Below are 16,666 nucleotides of genomic sequence, written 5' to 3'. Positions count from 1 at the left end.
TGAATCCCTCAAAGTCATCCATGCAGATTAGAATCTCCTTCTTTCAAACCCCTGTTAAAGTGGACATTTTGACCCCTTTCTATGAGTCATGTATGTTCTTAATGACATCTAGAATGGTGAATCCTTTTCAGAAGGTTTTCAATTTACTTTGCTCAGATCCATCAGAGGAATCACTATTTATGGCAGCTGTTGCCTTACAAAATATATTTCTTAGATAAAAACTTGAAAGTCAAAATTACTTTTGATACATGGACTGCAGAATGAATGTTGTCTTAGCAGGCATGCAAATAGCATTAATCTCCTTGTTCATCTCCATCAGACCTCTTGGGTGACCATATGCATTGTCAAGTAGTTGTTATTAATTTTTTATTTCTTTTTTCCCTGAGCAGTAGCTTTCAACAGTTGGCTTATTCAGTGAACCTGTAGAGCACAGGCAGAGTAGATTTAGCATATTCTTAAACGCCCTAGGATTTTTTGGAATGGTAAATGAACATTGGCTATAGTTAACATCACCAGCTGGATTAGCCCCTAACAAGAGTCAGTCTGTTCTCTGAAGCTTTGAAAGCCAGCATTGACTTTTCCTCTCTAGCTATAAAGTCCTGGATGGCATCTTCTTCCAGTAGAAGGCTGTTTCATACACATTGAAAATCTGTTGTTCAGTGTAGCCACCTTGATCAATGATCTTAACTAGATCTTCTGGATAACTTGCTGATGCTTCTCCATTAGCACTTGCTGCCTCACCTTGTACTTTTATGTTAGGAGACAGCTTTTTGCCTTAACCTCATGAGCCAATCTCTGCTATCGTCTAACTTTTTTTTTCTGCAGCTTTTTCACTTCTCTTGACCTTCATAGAATTGAAGAGAGTTATTAGTGCCTTGCCCTGGATTAAGCTTTGGCTTATGGGAATGTTGTGGCCAGTTTGATTTTCTATTCAGACTCCTGAAACTTTCTCTGCCTCAGCAGTAAGGCTGTTTCACTTTGTTATTATTTGTATTTTTACTAGAGTGGCACTTAGGGAAATTTAAAAGAAGCAGAAAATGTGGCTTTATAATACTTTGTGATTTCTAGTAGGCAAGTCTCCGTTCTCATGCCACATTTTCTGCTTCTTTTTAAGTTTACTTAGCTATTCTTAGACTTCTGATCCTTAGTTAAATTTCAGGGCATTTTTCTGGAATATACTTGTGCTTTCTTGATTTAACTTAGTCTGACAAAATGCCGAAGAGATGCCATGTTGTAGTATAGATGATTATTTGGGGAAAAGCAGGTATGACTTGATTGCATTTGACCAAACTTGGTGCTTCTTGTGAGAGTCCCAGTAAACTGCCCTGGCTTACCAAGTTCACTTGCCTATAGCATAACAAGCTTGTTTCTCCACTTCCTCTTACTGTATTTCTTTTATTTCCCATTTGTTTTCATATCTCTGTCTGTCTGGTTTCTTTAACAGTAATTACTGGCAGAAGATCATTAATGTAATTCTTTTCTCGTTATTTGATATCTATACCCATCACCTTCCTTTTAAGAAGTACTAGTTATAATCAAGCAAATCTGTGTATTTTGCATATAATGGACCTTCGGTTTAATTTTGTTTATGTCTTGCTGAACAAAACTTTTCTTTTTGGATGACTGCACTAATTCTTTTTGTATAATAACATTTCACATTCCCTAAAGGCTTGAATGAAATTAAGATCTTCTAATTTCTTGCACTCTATAGAACTTCAAAAAAAAAATGGTGTAATATGATTAAGAATTTTGGCTTTGCGTATATATGTATGTCCTATATTGTATTTCTGTTTTGTTACGTAGGGCTATTTGACCTTTAACAACTTATGAAACATCCTTATGCTTCAGTTTCTTTATATGTATTTTGCATAGCCTGACATATAGTAGGAATCCAGTAAAGATTTCATTTATTCATTCAGTTAATGTATATTAAGCAGCTTCTAAGTTTGGCCATTGTACTAGGCATTAGGGATAAGAAATTAACAAAACTAGCAAAAATTATTGTCCTCTTGGAACTTACTTCATGCTAGGGGGAGATGGGCAATAAACACATGAGATCTTTACTATGTTGGATGTTGCAAAGTGGTATGGAGAAAAGTAAAGCAGGGAAGAAGTGCTGGAGGAGGAATACTCTTTTAGATTAAAAAAAAGAGTCATGGAAGACTTCTCTGTTAAGATAAGACTGGAAGCAATTTTGAAAGCAGACCATTTGGATATACAGAAACAGCGAGATCAGTGTGGCTAGAATTAAAGATTATAGAGGAGAGAGGTCGGTAATGAGGTAAGAGATGCAGAGTCTTGGAGGTCATTCAGTGATTTTTAACCTTTATTCTGAACAGGATGGAGATCAGAAATCCTTTAGGGAGTGGGTGACATGACCTGATTTACCTTCCAAAAGGTAAAACTGCTTCATTGGGAATGGGCCACTGCGGGGAAAGGAGGAAGTAGTGAAAATTCTATTTAGAAGGCTATTTCAGTAAGTCGTGGGAGTAATGAAGTCATTAGAATATGGATATATGTTATAGGAACTCTTCATTTAACCTCTATTTAAAAATATTTTTTGCCTGGTAGTAATAAAATTTGTTGAACATAATTTTTATATTTCTTTGAATTACTCAGAATTTTGTACTGTTAAAGTTTTAGATACATAAATGCAGAAGATACTTAAAATCTGTGATATAAATTTATTTCCTGTAACTTGGAATTTTTCTTTCTTCTGGTAGTGGTGACAAACACCTCAATTAATTTAGCAAACAGATTAATAATTTTTTTGTGATTGAAATTTTATATTCTAGTTTGTGAGTATATAATTTTTTTAAAAAAATTATACTTATGAAAATTGTAATAATCTGGGGTGATATCAGTATGAGCCACAAATATTAAGAGAGAATGATGGCAGTGTATCTATAGGTCTTTGGCAAAGGAGCTATTTATAATTGATTCTTAAAGCACTTTGTGATTATTACTTTTAAATAGAATTATGCATTGGTTAATATTACCAAAACAACTTATGTTGCCTACTTTACATTTTCCAGGAACATCATTTACAGCGAGCGATTTCAGCACAGCAAGTGTTTAGAGAAAAAAAAGAGAGCATGGTCATTCCTGTTCCTGAGGCAGAGAGCAACGTCAACTATTACAATCGCTTGTACAAAGGAGAGTTTAAACAGCCAAAACAGTTCATTCATATTCAGCGTAAGTTTGTTAATTCATTGTTTTCTGTTTGTACTTTAAATTTATCAACCAATGGAAATCTTTTCTCTTCTTTTGCTTAAAGAATTCTAATTTTTTAATTTATACACAGTAATTAATAGAAATGTTAAACATTAAAGAATAAACTCTGCTTACGTCTGAATTTCGAAATCATTTTGAGTTTTAAGTAACATTTGTAACATTTGATATTTATGTATCGGATTTTGTATAGCATTTATACTTTATTACACAGCTAAAAGGTGGTAGATTACTATACCCAAATGAGATTTACTGTTTTGTTTTGTTTTGTTTTGTTTTGTTTTGTTTTGTTTTGTTTTGTTTTGTTTTGTGACAGAGTCTCTCTCTGTCCTCCAGACTGGAGTGCAGTGGCACGATCTTGGCCCACTGCAACCTCTACCTCCTGGGTTTAAGCGATTCTCCTGCTTCAGCCTCCTGAGTAGTTGGGATTACAGGCACCCGCCACCACACCCAGCTAACTTTTATATTTTTAGTAGAGACAGGGTTTCGCCATGTTGGCCAGACTAGTCTCAAACTCCTGACCTCAGTGATCTGCCTTCTTCAGCCTCCCAAAGTGCTGGGATTACTGGCGTGAGCTACTGCTCCCAGCTGAGATTTACTTTTAAAGGCCCAGTGGCCCTAATGCCTAGGAGTAGGGTTAGTCTTCTGGAATTTTTCAGAATTAGATCTAATCCCTTTACTTTCATGTCATTTTAATTAAAGAATGCTGTGTAGTTCTGCCTCTTATTTTTCTCCCATTGTTAGTATTTAAATTATTACCACTTCTAGGGTGAAAACTTTTAACAGTTTCCTGTTATATTTACTGTACTCCATCTCCTGTCTCTATGCTCTTTTTTTTTTTTTTTTGAGAGGGATTCTCGCTCTGTCACCAGGCTGGAGTACAGTGACGTGATCTCGGCTTACTGCAACATCCACCTTCTGGTTTCAAGCGATTCTCTTGCCGCAGCCTCCCTAGTAGCTAGGATTACAGGCGCCTGCCACCATGCCCTGCTAATTTTTGCATTTTTAGTAGAGACGGGGTTTCACCATGTTGGCCAGGTTGGTCTCGATCTCCTGACCTCATGACCTGCCCGCCTCGGCCTCCCAAAGCGCTGGAATTACAGGCGCGAACCACAGCGCCTGGCCCCCCTATACTCTTCTAATCTAGCTTCTCTCCACAAAGTCTGTCTGCATCTAAGTAGTCTTCCTAAATTGTAGTCTGATCAAATGATGCTGTTGATTAAAATCCTGCTGTTCTTTAACTTCTAGAGTAGGATTTTTCAGCTGATTCTGCAGAATAGTGTCTTGTTATCTTGTCAGGTGTATAAAAAGGAAATGTTGGATAGCTCGTTAAAATAGAGATTCCAAGGCTCAGCATCTGGCCTACCTGAAGTACCCACTTGTCTGAAGACCTACCTGTATGAGAATCTCTGGGTATGCAGTCTGGTGATTTGTATTTTTAAGAGTTTCCCATGTAATTCTGAAACATCACCAGCTTTAAGACTGACTATAAGATTTACTTTTTCATTGATTCTAAGATGCACTGTTTTCATCTTTGCAATGATATTGCATCTTAAATTGCTGTTGTTCAGGATTAAAAGTCTTGATCTTCTAAAGAGAATTTTCATTTGTTTCTGCCAGGCATTTGGAGACATTACCAACCGGAGACCACATTAAAGTCTTTGCTTGTGTTTTTGGACCACGGTGTTAGCTTTAATTTAGGCTGCAAATCTGCTCAAGGTTGAGTTCTCAGGGGGAGATTTTTTGCTTCCCCTTTCTACCTAAGGGCAAGTTGAGAAATACAAAATTCTTTGCTTTCCCTTTCTGCATGGCAAATTTATTTCTTTACTCTTACACTGAGGGTGTAGCCTTTCGGTTATGCAGCTTTATGCAGTAGTATTCTATTCTAATAATCAGACCCAAGCATAAAGCTTTTTTCTTTCTTATGGTGCATGTAGTAATGTGTCTTGTAATTGATGGCAATTTAGATTTGATAGAATTCAATAATAGTCAGATTCTCTAGTATGAATGTTAGGTTCTTTGTAATTTGTTTCCTGCTTTCTCCTTTAACATCATTTATTTTTGCTCTTCCCTTCATTCTGTGTACCACAGGGACTACTGAAAGTTACGTTCATCTTCTTTCATATTTAACATTTCCTTACATGTGCTATTGAAGTCTTCTTTCCCTTCCTATAGCTCATTAAAGATGTAATTCCCTTATGAAAACCACCTTGACTTTTATTAGTGTACCTGTTTTCTTTGCTTATCACAGTATCTTTTACATACTTCTATTAGAGGACTCACCATAGTTTATTGCAATTATTTGTAACCATTCTTTCGCTCCTTTTAGAATGTGAGCTCTCCTTTTAGAATGTGAGCTCCTTTTAGAATGTAAGAAACCAAGAACTAAAAATTGGGTGTAACTCATTTGGGTCAGGCCCACTGAATACAATAAACATAATTCTTGTGTTGATTTTTTTCATTTCATTTTATTCTGTTACTGTAAAAAACAATAAAAATAATAGAAAATTATTTTACCTTTCACTTTTCTTTTAGTTTGTCAGCATATACTGTATACTCTACAATATCATACTGTACATACAATTATTCTGCCTTTCTAGTCATATTTTAAGTTTCTCAGATTTTTATATATGGTTTCTGTCATTTAAAATGAATATACAATTATCCATCAGTTTGATATTTCACAATTTGCTTATGGGACTTAAGCAAAGATTAAGATTATCTGTACTAGATTTTAAACTCATGTTATTACTGTTTTTTTTCAAGTAAGTTTTAAAAAAATTTTTTTAATGTAACTTTTTGCTAAGCCTTTAAGGAGTTTCAGAAAATCTCACTCTGGATTTTTCCTTTTCTTATTTTCATGATAGATTGGAGAGACTACCCATTTTCTTGGCTAGAAAAAAAATTGTAAAATTATCGCAATAGGGTGACCTTGTTCAGGTTCATCACATACTTGCCTGGGCTTTGGCAGAAGCCTCCTTATTGCCCTAGTCTTAATAACTTCCAATCCATCATCCACTGCCACTGTGATCCCACAACATTTTTGGGCCGGGCACGGTGGCTCACACTTGTGATTCCAGCACTTTGGGAAGCCAAGGTGGGCAGATCACGAGGTCAGGAGATAGAGACCGTCCTGGCTAACACAGTGAAACCCTGTCTCTACTAAAAATACAAAAAATTAGCCAGGTGTGGTGGCATGCACCTGTAGTTTCAACTACTTGGAAGGCTGAGGCAGGAGAATCGCTTGAACCTGGGAGGCAGAGGTTGCGGTGAGCTGAGATCCTGCCACGGCACTCCAGCCTAGGTGACAGAGGAAGACTCCGTCTGAAAAAAAAGAAAATTCAGTGACTCTCTGTTAGGATAAAATCTTAACATCTTTGTATGATGTATAAGGCACTCCTTTGTACCTGTCCAGCCATGTTTCCCTGTGTTTTTCCACTATGACACCAACCTTACTGAAATGAACTGTTCGAGGGTCTTTTTCCTCCTCTACACTGTAAGCTCCTCAGGAGCAGGGGCTTCATCTCATGTACTTTAGTATTTTTATTACCTAGTACAGTCCCAGAGTGTAGTCTCAATATACTTTTCCTTCCTACTTTCTTTAACCCAGCATGCTTTAAGCTGCAATAATAACGAGGTCTTTGTAGCTCTTTGAGTTATATCATATTTTGTTATGACTTCACATAACCTTTTACTTTTCCACGGGTTAAAATACAACTTGCCTCCAGGATTACCTTTAGGAGCCTTTTCCTGACTTCTCTCAGCATTGTTCTTGGCGCTGTTTGCCCCACCCCTCCTGTGTCCAGTGCACACTTTCGTTGTGGTACTGACCACCTTTGGTTGTGATTGTTTTCCCTGTGTTGGGCAAAGTTTATTGAGAGAAGGGACTTTTATTTTCTTTGAATTTCCCTGCCTAGTACAGTACTTAATAGTATGTGGTTAGGTGTGTAGTTAAATATATGCTGAATAAATAAATGAGTGAAAGAATTAATGAAATTAAAAGGATATACTCCATGGCATTTTTGAGTCATCAGTGTTTGTTGGACTCAAAATTGTACACAGAATCACATATAAGGCTAAAATTATTAGTGCATACAGTGAAATTGAGCAACCCACTGTGTCAGAAATTTAAGGGTGAGTTCTGTTATTCACCAAATGTTAATTTAGGCCAAAAAATGGCAAGAAGGAGTTGGGAGTGGATTAACTCCAATCTGGTATGGAAGTGAGATAAAAATTCTTGTTCCTTCCTATCCCTTTCAGTAGCAGTTCTCCATAGTCACCTTTATTGGGATTATGCAGAATTTATTTAATCATAATACATTGAGCTGTTCTTACCAGCTGAGAAGCATCTTGAAGGCACATTGTCTTTGATGACCCAAGATAGTAAAACTTCAGTTGTGTGCCACATGCAGAAAAAAATGCTACCTCCATTTTACTTTTATTAAATGACATTTAATTGGAGTACCTCACCTGAAATGTTATAATTTTCATTCCTCTTGGAGTTCAGTAATTTTATTAAATTCAGGACCCAAACTATTCTCTTTAAACATTGTTTACATTTGTGTAATTTACTTAATATGGTAACATTTTACAGTTGATACTAAATATCTCAGAATTGTAGAACATGAAGGAACTTGACAGTGTTTCTTTTTTTTACCCCTCAAGACTGAGTCTTGCTTTCTTGCCCAGGCTGGGAGTGCAGCGGCGTGATCTTGGCTCACTGCAGCCTCCACCCCTCGGGTTTAGACATTTCTCCTGCCTCACCCTCCAGAGTAGCTGGGATTCCAGGCACGCGCCACCATACCTGGCTACTTTTTGTATTTTTAGTAGAGACAGGGTTTCACCATGTTGACCAGGCTGGTCTCCAACTCTTGACCTCATGATCTGCCCACCTCTGCCTCCCAAAGTGCTGGGATTACAGGCGTGAGCCACTGCACCCAGCTGAGGTCATTTCTTAAGTATTCTGAAGTTAATTTGTATCCAGTTTTGAACTCAGTTAAATAGTTCTTGGTAGCAGGACTCTCATTTCTTATTTTGAAATGAAAGTTTACTTCTCCCATCTCATTCCCCTAGTCTTAACAAACCCAAAACAGTAGACTGTCTTGACTGAAAGAAGAGTTCAAAAAAAGGATAGGTGGAGTAATAACTTCTTGGCATCTGTGAGACAGGGAGAGGAGTGCACTCAAAGGGAATTGAAATCTACTGTTTGTGTCTGCTTCCAAGATTTTAAGCCCTGGCAAAATGCCTGTGTGTGTATAGTTCTGTACATTTCTGTACACTTGAAGCTGGCTCCTTCTCAGACTGATAAAGCTGACTGTTGTCAAATCTACATTGGAAAAGAGAAAAAATTACAATTACCAACATAAAGTAGACCTGTGTATACCACTAGGTTTTTCAGCATGGTTAAATTAGATGCTAGCCTGACATCCAACTTCAGTCTCATTATCCTTGGAATGTCTTTTGATATTCTCTGCATTATATAAAAAATGGTAATTGACCTGTTCTTTCAGGGCAGACATATTTTGATTGGAAAGAGTTGGGAAAGATTCAGAACAAATGAAGAGCACTGTTTTGTTTATATAGTAAAACTTTTTGGTAAAAAGGATACATTCCAGGAACATCATTTTCTTAAATGCTATTGGATATGTATTAAGAAATTGAGTATAAATTCCATGAAATGACATCACACATTCAAATAAATAAGGACTGGCAAAACAATGCCATGGGTACAGAAGCAGATTGTATCAGATTTGTAGCTGGATCTCAATTTCAGGTGATTAGACAGGAACAGGGAGCAAGGCCAGGCCCTGAAAGCAACACACATTCAGATCAGGTAGCTCTAAGGATATCCTTCCCTCATCAGATTGTTCACTAGCTGTAACCATGTCCTATTCTTAGGCAAAGCTGTGAGTGTGGACATTGGGGCTGAAGTGTTAGAGCTGTATCTGGATAGGTAATAATCCAGGAAGGAGAAAAAGCCTCCAAACCCAGAAGGTAATCGATATGAAAGGAGGTCAGGCACAGTGGCTCACACCTGTTGTAATCCCAGTACTTTGGGAGGCTGGCGTGGGAGGATCAGTTGAGCCCAGAAGTTGGAGACTGGCCTGGACAACATAGTGAGACCTTGTCTCTACAGAGGGAAAAAAAAGGTAATGCCAGACTTTTGGTGAAAAGGCAAACTAATCGTTGGGTAGTCTGAGATAGAAGAAAAAGAAGCCTGAGTTTAAAGGAGAATGCCCCTACAGCCTATGTGCATTTATTTATGTCCACTTTTCAAGAAAAAAGAAAAAGGGATTTGTAGTGACTTAGAGCAAAATACAATACAATACATTAAAGACCATGGTTAAAGAAATCAGGGAGTGAATAAAGACATTATAATAAGGTAAATTTGGTGTATAGTGGCACATATTTTCAGCATGGTGTAATTGCAAAATATAAAAGCAGGATTGGTCATAAAGGGTGCATGGTTCTTGGCATTCAAGCATTTTGAACCCTTTTATCGAGCCTCCCAAATATATTCTGAGATAACCCAGCAGACCTGATTGTGTTAGTAGGAGTTACCAGATTAGGCCTTCAGCATATTCACCTAGCAACTAACATCTCCATAAATGATTTTCCAATGATGCCACACTCCCCTGAGAGTACCTTACAGCATCTTGTTTCTCTCCTTACCTTAAGGGAGGGACTACTTCCCTTCTTATCCCAGTAACATAATCCCATGGGCTGTCTACCTTTAAAATTATTTTCTCATATGTTTATTTCTTGAAAGTTTTAAAGAATGCCCCTACAGCCTATGTGCATTTATTTATGTCCACTTTTCAAGAAAAAAGAAAAAGGGATTTGTAGTGACTTAGAGCAAAATACAATACAATACATTAAAGACCATGGTTAAAGAAATCAGGGAGTGAATAAAGACATTATAATAAGGTAAATTTGGTGTATAGTGGCACATATTTTCAGCATGGTGGAAACTTTTTTTCCACAGTTATGGGTAAAAGATAGTAAAATAACGTTTAGTGACCTCTGTATTTATGTTCTCTTATAGTTTGCATATATTTTTTGTATGCTAAGCCAATTATTGCTCAGAGGAGCCTTATGAGACAGCTAATATATTTTTTCCATTTAAAACTTAAGATTAAAGAGCCCAGGGTAATGCAGCTAGCAAGTAGAAGAGTCAGAATTCTAATCCAGGTCATTGGCTCCAGAGTGTGTCTGTTTAACTATTTTATACTGCTTCTTAGTCATAGTTCATCATTACAAGTTGCAAATGCTTCTACACATTAAACATAGAAATTCATTACCATTCAAAAGGGGTTGGTAATAGAATGAATAATGGATTCAGTTTTTTTGTTGTTGTTGTTTTCAGTGGATGAATTGCAGAGTAGAGGCAGGTTGCCTGCTGATAGAAAAGGTAGATGCATATAACTGTAATGACGCGCTCTTCTCATTTGGCCTGGAAGGGGATTAATGAATGGAAGAGCACTATGAATGGGTCAGAGAATAGGTGCCAGACAAAAGGAGAAACTTGAAGAAAAGGGAACCATGAGAGTAATACAAGCATGCACTTCATATGTTACTGTATTGCCTAGAGTAGTGAGGAGCTCTATTGAAAGGGAGTGAATTTTAGATTTTGGGAAAGCCTAAGATTCAACTTTCAAATGAACCTTGTGAGTTTTATAAATCAAAGACATTAGAGGGAGAACCACTAGGGCAACAATATGAGCTGAGTCTTAAGTGCTTCCATTCAAACACATGCATGCATGTGTGCACACATACATTATAAGAACACAAAATAAGAGGATCAGCTAGGACCTTTGGGTTTTAGGAATTATCTGAGCAGAGATAGAAAATCCATTCTAGTGCCTTTGGGTATACTGGTTTGCTGCCAAGTCCAACCTATCTTTGAAAATAATCCCACAATTTGAATAAAGAGAGGCCCAAATTGGGAAAGAGTGTGTGACAGTTATTGATTTCTAGGCCTCCAACTAAGCACTGTGCCTGACAAAAAAATAAGATTTGCATTCAATGAAATTGGACCACATAGGACCTTAGTCGAGTGGGCTTTATTTTCTCTATATGTTAACAAACCAAAAAAGATTACTGTACCTTTCACGGTTTTAGAGGAGGCTAAAATAGATAACAAGTGATGATGAGCGAATGAAAAGCATGATGATGTTGCTTTTTAAATAATCTAGGATAATTTAGTATTAAAAGAATTGTTTTCTCAATAACATTGTTCTTACTGAGAAAGTGAAGTCACAGTAAATACTCAATCCTCCCTCTACAGAGTTGAGTAAACCCACTCCCACCCACACAATTAAAAAAGTTTTCTCATTACTGTCTTAAGACTCTCCTGTTTCTCTGATAGAAACTAAGAAAGTAACCTTTTTTTTTTTTTTTGAGAAGCTGACTTTCATCCTCTGATTATAATGAAAAGTTAAATGTTAATTGCAGAAAAATTAATAATTCTGTCTCCCAAAGATAATGCAAATAAAACTTGTCTTCTTCTTTAAATAAAGCATTATACCCTGTTTATGCATGCATGTATGTGTGTGTGTGTGTGTGTGTGTGTGTGTGTTTGTGGCTTTTGCTTTTTTCACTGACTATTATAGAGTAAGCATTTTTCCGTTGTAATCAAGTAATTTTAATCATCTTTGGAAGCTGTAAATATTACAAGGAATTAGCTTTGTATCCTTCAGTAGTCAGCAGGAATTTGTAAGAGGGCCAGTACTGAAGGTTTTTGTTTCTACCTTAATTATCAAGAAGTTTTAGACCCCAGATTATTAGTTAACTAGTTTGTTTTTGGTTTTCTTTTTTTGAGAGTTTCACTCTTGTTGCCTTGGCTGGAGTGCAATGGCGTGATCTCGGCTCATCGCAACCTCTGCCTCCTGAATTCAAGCAATTCTCCTGCCTGAGCCTCCCAAGTAGCTGAGATTACAGGCATGTACCACCATGCCTGGCTAATTTTGTATTTTTATTAGAGATGGAGTTTCTCCATGTTGGTCAGGCTGGTCTTGAACTCCTGACCTCAGGTGATTCACCCATCTTGGCCTCCCAAAGTGCTGGGATTACAGGCGTGAGCCACTGCATCCGGCCTATGAGAAGTAAACTAGTAATTTGAATTAGTGAAATATGAATTTGTATGTTAAGGAAAAATAAGATTTTAGACTTTTTAAAAAAACTTATTTTAGATTTACAAAAAAAAAGTCAATAACAAAGTTTCCATATGCTACCCCTGCACACTTTTTCCTGTTACTAATGTATTAGCACATTTGTTATAGTGAATGATGTTATTAATTAAAGTTCATAGTTACAGTTTGCTCTTTGTATTATACAGTTTTATGGATTTTGAAAAATGCATAACATTATGGGTCTGTGATTACAATATCCTACAGAATAGTTTCATCACTCTAAAAACTCTCTGAACTTCACTGGTACATTCTTCCAAATCCCAGGCAACCACTGATTTTTTTTTTTGTTCTCTTTAGTTTTGCCTTTCCCAGAATTTCATATGGTTGGAATTATATAACACATAGCCTTTTCAGATTCTTTCATGTCTTTTTGTTGCTTAATAGCTCATTTCTTTTTATCGCTGAGTAATAATATATGGATATATCATAGTTTTTCCATTTACCTATTAAAAGACATCTTGATTGCTTCCAGTTTAACAGTTATAAATAAAACTGCTCTAAACATTTGTGTTAGGTTTTTGTGTGGCTGTGAGTTTTCAGCTGAATTGGGTATATGCTTAGGAGAACAATTGCTGTAAACATGTTTAGTTTTATAAGAAACTGCCAAACTGCCTTTAAAGTGGCTGTACCATTTTACATTCCCACTGATGGTGAACGAGAGTTTCTATTGCCCTGCATTCTTATCATTTGGTTTTGTCAGTTTTTGGATTTTAACCATTTTACTAGGTGCGAAGTGGTATGTCACTATTGTAACTTGCCGTTCCTTGATGATATAAGATATTGATCACCTTTTCATTTGATTGACATTTATATGTCTTCTTTAGTGACGTGTCTGTTCAGATCTTTTGCCTGTTTCTTTATTGGATTGCTTGTTTTATTGTTGAGTTTTAAGTGTTCTTTATATATTTTAGATACAGGTCCTGTATAGATATATAACTAACCAAGTGATGGAAGTTTTTTTCTTTCTAGTTTTCATGCATTATGAAAATATAATTTTTAAATTTAAAAGTTAGGCTTGAAAAAGGATTTTTATTTTCTAAGTTTTAAAAATTAATATATGTATTCAATAAGTGACTTAAAATTTTTAATAATTTAATGTTTATGTTTATATATCCATGAGCATACCTTTTTTACCCAAATATATATTTGTTTATAGTAATAATCTCTATATATAATTTAAAAAACTAATAAGGAGCTTTATTTTTTGGAGCAACTTTAGGTTTACAGCAAAATTAAACAAAAATTAGAGTTCTGCCAGATGAGACGGTTCATGTATGTAATCCCAGCACAAGTTAGCTGGATGTGGTGTTGCGTGCCTGTGGTCCCAGCTATTTGGGAGGCCTCTGAGGTGGGAAGATCAGTTAAGCACAGGAGTTTGAGGCTGCAATGAGCTATGATCGTACCATTGCACTCCAGCCTGGACAACAGAGTGAGACCCTATCTCAAAAAATAAAAAGAGAGCTCCCATATACCTCCTGTATCCGTGCATGCGCACACATGCACGGGCACACACACACACAGACACAAAAAATCTCCGCCACTGACATTCCCCACTATGTGTTTTATTCAGTCTCTCTTTTTGTCTTAGCCTGGCTAGAGGCTTATTGATTTTATTGGTCTTTTTAAATAATCAGCTTTTGGTTTTATTGTTTTTTTCTGTCAATTTCCTGCTTTCAGTTTTATTGATTTCTCTTTTTTTCTTTTCAACTGCTTGCTTTGGATTTCATTTGCTCTTCTAGTTTCCTAAAATGGAAGCTTAGATGATCGATTTTAGATCTTCTTTCCCAATATATGCAGTCAGTCCTATACATTTTTCTCTAAGTACTACTTTCTCTGTCTCACAAATTTTGGTGTGATATTTTCATTTTCATTCAGTTCAGAATATTTTAAAATTTCTTTTGAGATTTCTTCTTTGACCCGTATGTTATTTTAAGTAACACATATTTCAAATACTTAGGATTCCAAGTATTTTGAGATTTTCCAGCTATATTTTTGTTACTTATTTCTATTTTAGTTCCATTGTGATCTTAGGACACATTTTGTATCATTTCTACTCTTATAAATTTATTATGGTGCTTTATGGCTCAGAATGTGGTCTTTCTGATGAATGTTTACATGTTAGTTTTATAAAATGTGCATTCTGCTCGTTTTGTATGCAGTATTTTATAAATATCAGTTCAATCAGTCGACTGATGGTGCTGTTCAATTCAAGTATGTCCTTACTAATGTTTTGCTTGCTATATCTGTTCATTTCTGATAGAAGCTATTAAAATCTTCAGCTACAATAGCGGATTCATCTGTTTTTCCTTGCAGTTTTATCAGTTTTTGCCTCACATAGTTTGTTGCTCTGTTGTTAGGCACATACACATTAAGGATTGTTATGTCTTCTTGGAGTATTACTTTTAGCATTATGTAATGTGCCTCTTCATCCTTCTTAACTTTCCTTGCTGTGAGGTCTGCTCTATCCGAAGTGGTTATAGCTACTCTGGCTTTGTTCTGATTGGTGTAAGCACAGTATATCTTTCTCTGTTCCTTTATATGTGTACATATTTAAAGTGAGTTTCTTGTAGATAACAATTTGTATCTTTTTTTAATTCCACTCTGATGATCTCTTTCAATTGGTATATTTAGACCATTGATATTAAAGGTGATTATTAATGTCCTTGGATTAATATCTACCATATCTGCTAATGTTTTCTATTTGTTGCCCTTGGTCTTTGTTTCTGGTTTTGTCTTCCATACTTTTTGTGCTTTTAATTAAGAATTTTATGCTTCTGTTTTCTCTCCTTTCTCAGTATATCTATTATACTGCTGAGTGTCTATGTATGTGTGTGTGTTTGCCCTAAAATTTACACTGTACATTTACAGTTAATCCAAGGCCACTTGTAAGTAGCACTATAATGCTTCACAGGTTGTACAAGTACTTTGCAATAAATTCCTAATTCCTCCTTTCTGTCCCTTGTATCATTGCTGTCATTCATTTGACACACACACACACACACACACACACACATATACACATACACACACACACAAACACAGAGACACACAAATGTGCCCATAACAATGTTTCGATCAGCAGTGGACCACATATGTAATTATAATGGAACTGAAAAATTCTTAACACTTAGTGATGTCATAGCCATTGAAATGTTGCAGAATAGTGCATTACTGTATGCATTTGTGGTGATGCTGGTGTAAACAAGTTTGCATTGCCAGTCATATAAAAGTATAGCACATACAGGCCAGGTGTGGTGGCTCACACCTGTAATCGCAGCACTTTGGGAGGCTGAGCCTGGAGGATTGCTTGAGACCAGGAGTTGGAGACCAGCCTGGGCAGAGACTCCATCTCTACAAAAAAATGAAAACAATAGGCAGGTGTGGTAATATATTCCTATAGTCCTAGCTTAACCAGTAGGCTGAGGCAGGAGGATTACTTGAGACGAGGAGTTTGTGGTTACAGTGAGCCATGATCACGCCACTGCACTTGAGCATGGGCAACTTTGTGAGATCCTGGGTTGATGGATGCAGCAAACCATCATGGTATATGTATACCTATGTAACAAACCTGCACGTTCTGCATATGTACCCCAGAACTTAAAGTATAATAAAAGAAAAAAAAAAGATCCCATCTCAAAAAGGGAAAAAAGGTGTAGCACACTGGCCAGGCGCCATGGTGGCTCACACCTGTAATCCTAGTAATTTGGGAGGTGTGAGGCAGGAGGGTCCCTTGAGCCCAGGAGCTTGAGACCAGCCTGGGCAGCATAGGGAGACCCTGTCTCAATAAATAAATAAATAGCAATTATACACAGTATTTATACTTGATAATGATAATAAATCTGTTACTGGCTTATATATTTACTATTCTATACTTTTTAATCGTTAGTTTAGAATGTGTTTCCTCTACTTATTAAAATAGAAGATGTAAAACAGCCTTAGGCAGGTTCTTCAGGAGATATTTCAGAAGACATTATTATAGGAGATAATACCTCCATGCAAGTTATTGCCCCTGAAGAGCTTCTAGTGGGACAAGATGTAGACATGGAAGACAGTGTTAATGATGATCCTGACTCAGTGTAGGCCTAGGCTAATGGGCATGTTTATGCCTTAGTTTTTGACACACACACAAAATTTACAAATAGGAAAAAGCTTACAGAATAAGAATTTAGAGAAAGAAAATAGTTTATACAGCTGTATACTGTTTTAAGCTGTGTTATTACGAAAGAGACAAAAAGTTTAAAAAG

At 36.4% G+C, this 16,666-nt stretch overlaps 1 protein-coding gene across 2 annotated transcripts in view; it reads left to right on the top strand.

Moving 5' to 3' along the window:
• Positions 1-16,666, top strand: part of EPC2 (enhancer of polycomb homolog 2) — a 130,178-nt gene that overhangs the window by 36,718 nt on the left and 76,794 nt on the right. For both annotated transcript variants that reach the window (XM_012457093.3, XM_064382790.1), the window contains exon 2: positions 3,036-3,195. In XM_012457093.3, coding sequence (XP_012312516.1) covers positions 3,036-3,195 — 160 coding nt within the window. The remainder of the gene's footprint in view (positions 1-3,035; positions 3,196-16,666) is intronic.

The sequence above is a fragment of the Aotus nancymaae genome, unplaced genomic scaffold (assembly GCF_030222135.1).
Source record: "Aotus nancymaae isolate 86718 unplaced genomic scaffold, 86718_ANA_hifiasm-v0.15.2.pri h1tg000029l, whole genome shotgun sequence".
NCBI classification, from domain to species: domain Eukaryota; kingdom Metazoa; phylum Chordata; class Mammalia; order Primates; family Aotidae; genus Aotus; species Aotus nancymaae.
Note: the sequence above shows the minus strand (reverse complement) of the source record. Positions and strands in the feature narration are given on the sequence as shown.